Source organism: Culex quinquefasciatus, chromosome 3 (genome assembly GCF_015732765.1).
Source record: "Culex quinquefasciatus strain JHB chromosome 3, VPISU_Cqui_1.0_pri_paternal, whole genome shotgun sequence".
Taxonomy (NCBI): Eukaryota; Metazoa; Arthropoda; class Insecta; order Diptera; family Culicidae; genus Culex; species Culex quinquefasciatus.
In genome coordinates, this window is record NC_051863.1 from 114555680 (window position 1) to 114565608 (window position 9929).

At 33.0% G+C, this 9929-nt stretch overlaps 1 protein-coding gene across 1 annotated transcript; it reads left to right on the forward strand.

Annotated features, from left to right (window-relative positions):
* Positions 1 to 1989: 1989 nt before the first annotated feature.
* Positions 1990 to 2901, forward strand: LOC6041000 (antigen 5 like allergen Cul n 1). The gene is made up of 3 exons (XM_038265230.1): positions 1990 to 2022; positions 2091 to 2597; positions 2656 to 2901. The coding sequence occupies exons 2-3, from the start codon at positions 2179 to 2181 to the stop codon at positions 2894 to 2896; spliced, it is 660 nt and encodes a 219-aa protein (XP_038121158.1). The 5' UTR covers positions 1990 to 2022; positions 2091 to 2178; the 3' UTR covers positions 2897 to 2901.
* The last annotated feature ends 7028 nt before the right edge of the window (positions 2902 to 9929 follow it).

Sequence of the window (9929 nt, forward strand, 5' to 3'; positions counted from 1 at the left end):
TTCATCATCAGCAGCAGTTCTCTAGAAAAATCGTAAACTGCAAGTAATTGATTTGTTATTTTAGTGTTCAGTAAATAATTTCGGTGAAAATTTAAAATTTTCAGCGCTCAAAGGAGTGCTTTAATCAACATTTCAGCACTGTTATTTTTGGTGATGGAAAGTATGACATTTCGTCGCTAAACAATGACAGTAAAGTAAATATTTCAAAGAATCTTTTCCGGACTACAACGCTACGACCTAACATCCTATCAAATTATTTACTTTTAGATTTTGATGAAAATAATTCAGTAGCAATTTCATATGAAGGTGCATGGCCGAATGGTTACGCTGTTCGCTTTGTAAGCGGATGATTCTGGGTTCGATTCCCATCTGCTCCAACCTTCGATCGGATGAGGAAGTAAAATGTCGGTCCCGGCCTTGGTTGTTGTTAGGCCGTTAAGTCATTCCAGGTGTAGGAGTCATCTCCATGCCATAAGCACAAACAACACACCAAACCAAGCCTACTCCGGTGGAATCGCTGGCGGCGGTTGGACTCGCAATCCAAAGGTCGTCAGTTCAAACACTGGGGTGGAAGGTTCCTTGGAGTAGAAAGAGGTTTAGGTGCTCTCCCCATTCAAGCCTTTGGCCTTCTAGGTTCGAGCAGAAACTTGCAATAGAGACCACAAAAGACCCGGGGGTCGTTAATGTGGATGGTTTGATTTGATTTCATATGAAGTTATCTTAAAGATTGCAATTTAAACAACGTTCTGATTTGCGTTTTGCCAAAGAACAGATCTCAGGAGAAATGGCGATAAAATGGCACTTTGGCTAGAGCAGCCCAATTAAAGGACAGCGCGCGACGACGACAACTGAGCTGGGCTAGGTTTGGAGGTTTCCGGTTTTTCGGCCGGCATCGACCAGGAGACAGAAATACGATTCCGTTTGGCGTGGCACAAGTGGCCGGTCGCCGTGGAATGAGACGACATCAGATTGCCATAAACTGTGCTAAATGGGCCATAATGGGAAAATTGGAAAACGGAACCCCGGACTCCCGAGCCCTGGGGGTGGACCAACAGTGTTTGATTGTTCATGATTTAAAGAAATTGTCCTGGGTGAGCTTTTGGAGACTGAACGGTTGCATTTTTTTCGAAATCTGAGAAATGGATTCGTTTATTGCTTCATTCGGCTGGAATGAGCGCGCTGCAGCAGCTATTGGACGGAATTAATTTCCAACGCTCAGCAGATTAATTTTATGGGCGTCCCGAATTAAATGGGATTGTCTACAAATTAAAACCATAAATCATCAAACAGTTGACAGTCAGACAAACGAGATGTCCAAAGTTGGTGACTGCTTTGTTCACTAGAATTTGTTATCTAGAATGCTCCATTTCGTAACGCAGAGATGGTATTTTCTCTCTTAAAAGACTAACTTTGCACAAAACAGTAGAGTTCATGTTAAGGTAAGCATGCTGAACTCCACACACCCACACTCAATGAGGTACAACCATGTTTCTAGGAACATGTTCGTGGCTTTATCATTAGCCACAGTTGGATAACGTCAGCTTTGTTCTGAGCGAAGCCCGGTGTCAGAGAAAAGCCACGGATGGCAGGTTTCTACATACGAAGTGATAACGCCTGTTTCCGTTCTTTTGCGTTTCTCGGGAAATGTCTGACAACTTTCCTCATTTGTGAGCTTTGTGGATTGTGGCGAGACAGGAACTCCGCGCGGAAAACTGTCTGAGCATGTTTAATTCATGGTTGTTTTCAATATGTATGCAAAATAAGACATGTGCTCGCCAAAGGTGTAAGTAGGATTAATCAACGCGAAATTGAACCTGTGAGAGGTTTGCATTCGAAATGGCTTGCCATAATTTTTTAACTGTGTATCACTTTTTGCAAATATTTATTTTGGCTGGCGAGTTGAATAAACAAATCATTTTTTTTGAGTCTCGGAAGATTAGGAAAATTAGAGCACAGTAAGCAGAGATATAACATTAATTTAGAAAGTTTTGAAAATGTTTGCATCAGTAGGAGCCTTCGTTTGTAAATATTTCCGAAACATGTCATCATTAGGGATAACAGTATCATAATCTACCCTCATTCCTCCCCAGTACTCTGCATCTCGTTGGTCCTGCTGAGCACCCCAACCATCGATTACTGCCGAAAAGACCTTTGCTCGCGTGGAACAACTCACATCGCATGCAATGCCCCTCTCAAATTTGGTCCATCCTGTTCCGGCAAGAAACCAAAAGTGATTCCCATGCGAAACTCCATGAAACGGGTTCTCCTGCACGAACACAACCGACTCCGTGCTCAGGTGGCCAGCGGAGACCTCCGGGGTATTCTTCGGCAAGTCGCATGCCCACCCTAACCTGGGACGGCCAGTTGCAGTTTGTGGCCGGCTGTAATGCCCGGTTGTGCCGGTTCGAGCATGACAAGTGTCGCAGTACGGCCCAGTTTCGGTGGGCCGGCCAGAATTTGGCCATGAAGTCGCTGTTTGGCCGTTGGCGCTCGGTTCGAGTTAATCAGATGCTGCAGGAATTCGTGCGGGGCTGGTTCGCCGAGCACAAAGACGCAAATCAGGCGATTATTGACCGTTTTCCGGCGAAATACAAAGGGTTTGTGGGCGCCATTTTGCCATTCCTGGGGGTGGGCAATAACGACTTCCCATTTCAGCCCGGACATTGGCCACTTTACGCAGCTCGTTAGCGACAGGACGTGGAAGGTGGGTTGTGCCATGGTTCGTTTCTCCGACCGGGCCATCCATTACTACCTGGTGTGCAATTATTCCTTCATCAACATCGTGGACCAGCCGATTTACGTAAAAGGTAAGCCGTGTTCCCGTTGCCAACTCAAGTGCAACAGAAAGTATCCGGCCCTCTGCAAGGTGGGCGAGAAGATTGCATCGAAGCCGTGAAGAATTTCCGCAAACAGTTTTTGTGCCTCGACGTAAGAATGCAATTTTGCTGCCGTCATGTACTTTTGATTTTCAATAAACTTTGCTGTTCAAATACACATTTCTTCGACTTTTGGAAAGCTAAACTGCAAGCTCGGGAAATGCAAAGTAAGGTGCCATCGGAAATTTGATATCCTTCTCTGAAAGACGGATAAGCACCAATATGTGAAACTCGTAATATGTGTTTGTGCCAAATTTTGTTGACAAGAAGAAGTTTATCCTCAAGCTTTGATTGCTTTTTTGGCTAGAAAAATCTCTAAAAACTCTCTAAAAACTAAAAACTAAAAACTAAAAACTAAAAACTAAAAACTAAAAACTAAAAACTAAAAACTAAAAACTAAAAACTAAAAACTAAAAACTAAAAACTAAAAACTAAAAACTAAAAACTAAAAACTAAAAACTAAAAACTAAAAACTAAAAACTAAAAACTAAAAACTAAAAACTAAAAACTAAAAACTAAAAACTAAAAACTAAAAACTAAAAACTAAAAACTAAAAACTAAAAACTAAAAACTAAAAACTAAAAACTAAAAACTAAAAACTAAAAACTAAAAACTAAAAACTAAAAACTAAAAACTAAAAACTAAAAACTAAAAACTAAAAACTAAAAACTAAAAACTAAAAACTAAAAACTAAAAACTAAAAACTAAAAACTAAAAACTAAAAACTAAAAACTAAAAACTAAAAACTAAAAACTAAAAACTAAAAACTAAAAACTAAAACTAAAAACTAAAAACTAAAAACTAAAAACTAAAAACTAAAAACTAAAAACTAAAAACTAAAAACTAAAAACTAAAAACTAAAAACTAAAAACTAAAAACTAAAAACTAAAAACTAAAAACTAAAAACTAAAAACTAAAAACTAAAAACTAAAAACTAAAACTAAAAACTAAAAACTAAAAACTAAAAACTAAAAACTAAAAACTAAAAACTAAAAACTAAAAACTAAAAACTAAAAACTAAAAACTAAAAACTAAAAACTAAAAACTAAAAACTAAAAACTAAAAACTAAAAACTAAAAACTAAAAACTAAAAACTAAAAACTAAAAACTAAAAACTAAAAACTAAAAACTAAAAACTAAAACTAAAAACTAAAAACTAAAAACTAAAAACTAAAAACTAAAAACTAAAACTAAAAACTAAAAACTAAAAACTAAAACTAAAAACTAAAAACTAAAAACTAAAAACTAAAAACTAAAAACTAAAAACTAAAAACTAAAAACTAAAACTAAAAACTAAAAACTAAAAACTAAAACTAAAAACTAAAAACTAAAAACTAAAACTAAAAACTAAAAACTAAAAACTAAAAACTAAAAACTAAAAACTAAAAACTAAAAACTAAAAACTAAAAACTAAAAACTAAAAACTAAAAACTAAAAACTAAAAACTAAAAACTAAAAACTAAAAACTAAAAACTAAAAACTAAAAACTAAAAACTAAAAACTAAAAACTAAAAACTAAAAACTAAAAACTAAAAACTAAAAACTAAAAACTAAAAACTAAAAACTAAAAACTAAAAACTAAAAACTAAAAACTAAAAACTAAAAACTAAAAACTAAAAACTAAAACTAAAAACTAAAAACTAAAAACTAAAACTAAAAACTAAAAACTAAAAACTAAAACTAAAAACTAAAAACTAAAAACTAAAAACTAAAAACTAAAAACTAAAAACTAAAAACTAAAAACTAAAAACTAAAAACTAAAAACTAAAAACTAAAACTAAAAACTAAAAACTAAAAACTAAAAACTAAAAACTAAAAACTAAAAACTAAAAACTAAAAACTAAAAACTAAAAACTAAAAACTAAAAACTAAAAACTAAAACTAAAAACTAAAACTAAAAACTAAAAACTAAAAACTAAAAACTAAAAACTAAAAACTAAAAACTAAAAACTAAAAACTAAAAACTAAAAACTAAAAACTAAAAACTAAAACTAAAAACTAAAAACTAAAAACTAAAAACTAAAAACTAAAAACTAAAACTAAAAACTAAAAACTAAAAACTAAAAACTAAAAACTAAAAACTAAAAACTAAAAACTAAAAACTAAAAACTAAAAACTAAAAACTAAAACTAAAAACTAAAAACTAAAAACTAAAAACTAAAAACTAAAACTAAAAACTAAAAACTAAAAACTAAAAACTAAAAACTAAAAACTAAAAACTAAAAACTAAAAACTAAAAACTAAAAACTAAAAACTAAAAACTAAAAACTAAAAACTAAAAACTAAAAACTAAAAACTAAAAACTAAAAACTAAAAACTAAAAACTAAAAACTAAAAACTAAAAACTAAAAACTAAAAACTAAAAACTAAAAACTAAAACTAAAAACTAAAAACTAAAAACTAAAAACTAAAAACTAAAAACTAAAAACTAAAAACTAAAAACTAAAAACTAAAAACTAAAAACTAAAAACTAAAAACTAAAAACTAAAAACTAAAACTAAAAACTAAAAACTAAAAACTAAAAACTAAAAACTAAAAACTAAAAACTAAAAACTAAAAACTAAAAACTAAAAACTAAAAACTAAAAACTAAAAACTAAAAACTAAAAACTAAAAACTAAAAACTAAAAACTAAAAACTAAAAACTAAAAACTAAAAACTAAAAACTAAAAACTAAAAACTAAAAACTAAAAACTAAAAACTAAAAACTAAAAACTAAAAACTAAAAACTAAAAACTAAAAACTAAAAACTAAAAACTAAAAACTAAAAACTAAAAACTAAAAACTAAAACTAAAAACTAAAAACTAAAAACTAAAAACTAAAAACTAAAAACTAAAAACTAAAACTAAAAACTAAAAACTAAAAATAAACTAAAAACTAAAAACTAAAAACTAAAAACTAAAAACTAAAAACTAAAAACTAAAAACTAAAAACTAAAAACTAAAAACTAAAAACTAAAAACTAAAAACTAAAAACTAAAAACTAAAAACTAAAAACTAAAAACTAAAAACTAAAAACTAAAAACTAAAAACTAAAAACTAAAAACTAAAAACTAAAAACTAAAAACTAAAAACTAAAAACTAAAAACTAAAAACTAAAAACTAAAAACTAAAAACTAAAAACTAAAAACTAAAAACTAAAAACTAAAAACTAAAAACTAAAAACTAAAAACTAAAAACTAAAAACAACTAAACTACAATCCTATCAACTTTTACGTGAAAAAAACCTTTTTGCAATTCCGTCGTGAAACTATTTACTTTTCCTGACATTCTTGAACGACAAAATAGCCTACTTTTCTGTACCAAAAATAACAGCATCGAATAGCAACACTTTTCAGAATAAATGCTGAAAAGTTCTACTTTTCAGCACTGAAATGGGTGCTGAAAAGATGAACTTTTCAGCACTAGTTTCGAAAACTAACACTTTTCAACATTTTTTTGATTTAAACGATTTATTGACAAAATACATGAAAATTTCACCTAAAATTTCACTCATTGTGTATTTTTTGGAATTGCAAAAAATGTTGTATGGAACTTGTTGCAAAACTTGATTTTTTCAGCACTCTTCGTATTTATCCAATTCGGTGAACCTCGTTGGATAAGTGTACGACTCGTGCTGAAAAATCCTCTTTTTGCAACTTGTTGCATAACTACTATTACAATCCTATCAACTTTTACGTGAAAAAAACCTTTTTGCAATTCCGTCGTGAAACTATTTACTTTTCCTGTCGTTCTTGAACGACAAAAAAGCCTTTTCAAAATAAATGCTAAAAAGTTCTACTTTTCAGCACTCAAATGTGTGCTGAAAAGTTGAACTTTTCAGCACTTGTTTCGAAAAGTAACACTTTTCAACATTTTTTTGATTTAAACGATTTATTGACAAAATACATGAAAATTTGACATAAAATTTCACTCAGTGTGTGTTTTTGGAATTGCAAAAAATGTTGTATGGAACTCGTTGCTAAACTTGATTTTTTCAGCACTCTTCGTATTTATCCAACTCGGTGAACCTCGTTGGATAAATGTACGACTCGTGCTGAAAAAATCTTCTTTTTGCAACTTGTTGCATAAACTTCTATTTTAATAAAGTTCGTAGAATAACAAAACGTTCAACACGTTTAGCATTACTTTCGTGTCTGAGGACTACATTCCAAAAAGTAGTTAATATGCCAATTCATTGCAAGCACTAAGCTAGTAAACCAGTCCAGAAGAAGCCATTCCCAGCAGTTTAAGATGTGCAGACGGACGCTGACCAAAACCGCAGCTCGCTCGCGTGCTCCGGAATAAATGCCAAACAATCGATAAACCCAACTGACCGGAAAATTATTCCGTCCACAAACAATCGAATTCGAATGCGCACATTGCCATCGTGAAGCCAGCAGACACGAGATGACCCTCCCCGACCAGAAGACAATTATTGAAGTTTTGCTTCTTTACGAGCTCGAATTTCCTTTCTCGTGGAACTGACGTGCGGAGGTACTTTATTTGTCTAGTCTATTTTCCAAAAACGAAACTTTTCTTTGTGTCCCTGCGACGACGATAGATGGCGTGCGGTCGAATGGTGCACTATATTGACACGTCTGCAGTTATTTTAAGGAAAGATTGTGAATCAGATCAGACCGAACACAAAAAACCCCGAAAATCTTGTCCAGACATCACAAAGGGCCAACTTTTCAGTCACGTAATGTGAAATGTTTGCTCATAATTTCCTGGGTGTGAATGTTCGTTGCGGACCAGAGAAAAAGAGTTTGCAGAATAAAATGGATAAAACATGCGGGGGCAAGGATTTGTACCGTTGGTGGAATGTTCGCAAGAGCACGTCCTAAGTCCGTTGTCTTCCGACTAGATTATGATATCTATAAGCACTTGGGTGGGATGTGGCGAAATTTGTTAAATAGAGATTTATGAGGCGACAGAAAGAGCTATGATGTTTCAGAAAATGTGGGACATTTCTTAAGTTGTTTTTTGGCAAGAATAACATGAAACTTAAAATCGGCAATTTATAAATCAAAAGTTCCGGAGTTTTTTAGGACATTCCTGTCCAGATCAAAATTTTGTTAATTTATGATGGAATAGACACAAACAAAAATAAAATCAAAATAAAAACATGTTTAAAAAAACAAATCCCTTCGATCAACAGAGTCTGCTAAATAGATATCCTTCACAAAATGTACAATACTGCACCATGCTAACTTTATTTCGTTTCCCGAATTCCCATCAGCTAAATACTCCCCGATTCAAATCCAGAAGCCTTGTTGCATGTGATACCCTCCATGCAACAGCGGCCAGCGTTTTCGCTGGCCCCCATAATGGAATGGGGGGTCATTCCATCGACTGTTGGCCACGAGAAGCCCTTGTTGTCATGGGCAATAAATCGCATATTAAAAACACATTTGCTCGCAAATCTGAACTCCTCTGCCGAAGCGCTTTTGGGCGGGCATTTTTGGAACGGAGCTGCACTCAGACATAAAACAGTATTTATGAAAAAAAATGAATATGGTTTAATTTTGAAGACTTAGATTTGGTTTGAACAAAATATTTTAAACAGTATTTAAAAAAAATATATATAAATTTAATTTCTACAAAACTTGTGCAATTCCAGTTTTTAGTGCATTCAAGAAGATACACCAGCCAAGCCGGTACCATTTGGTGCCAGATTTATATGTTTTCAAAATAAATATTTTTTCTCTCTCTGTTTTTGTCCAATTCTATTTAACAGCATTGAACTGCCAATCAATATGTTGCCTCTGCATTCAGCTTTTATATCTTATTTGATGGCGGGCATGAGTTCAGTGTGGGTGGTCAAAATGTTTTTCCAGCCATATGTGCTGGAAAGATAAAAGTTTAATCACCTGGCAAATACCTATTTATGGGCGAAAAATTACGGCCAGATCATTACGAAATCAATAAGCTATGAGCGATAATGATCCAAGCGCAGTAACTGATTGAAATATATTCGTATGATAATAAATACGCACGATTCTTTTCACATGACTTTTGAAATTCTGCAATTAAATTATAAGTCTATAATTGAAATTATTTTGCATGCATTGAATTTTAAGAATATTTATACTTGTTTCTTTTTTTTATTTCTTAGTACAGTTCGTCAACTCTACACTAGAATACCATTCAAAATACACTATAAAACGACCGAAAACACTCATCGGACATGATATAACGATATTATAGTAGATTATAAAATCGAATAATCGAATCACGAAAAAGTTTCTTTTTTGTTGTCTTATTTTTGATTGATATATTGAAATCAAATCAAATCAAATTATTCGCTCTACAGTATTGACTTGACGTTCTCGTTGGCGAGATTCCTACTCGAAACTAGGTGTCTGATGGCTTGATTGTTGAGGCAATTGCAAACCTCTTTTTACACCTTAGCTTCCATCCACTCCGAGATTCCAACAGACGACCTTTGGATTGTGAGTCCAACTGCCTGCCAGTTACTCCACCGATACAGGACCCAGAAAGACGTCTCTTACACCTGGATTGAGCTATCGACCTCACCTCTAGGTTAAACCGGGGCCAACATTTACTCCCCCGTCTGATGGAAGTCGTGATCCGACAAATCTCGTCCGGGACCGGGACCTTCCGGGATCGAACCCAGGCCGACTTAGTGAGAGGTTATCATATGTATATGTGTAATTCTCTACCAACTCACACGGAATCGGGAAAAGTTGCCCCGACCCCTCTTCGAATTGCGTGAAACTTTGTCCTTAGGGGAAACTTTTGTCCTTGATCACGAATCCGAGGTCCGTTTTTTAATACCTCGTGACGGAGGGGCGGTACGGCCCCTTTCATTTTTGAACATGCGAAAAAAGAGATGTTTTTCAATAATTTGCAGTCTGAAACGAAATTTGGTGTCAAAGAGACTTTTATGTAACATTAGACGCCCGATTTGATGGCGTACTCAGAATTCAGGAAAACGTATTATTCATCGAAAAAAACTCTAAAAAAGTTTTAAAAACTCTGCCGTTTTCCGTTGCTCGACTGTATTTTTTTTTTGGAACATGTCATTTTATGGGAAATTTAATGTACTTTT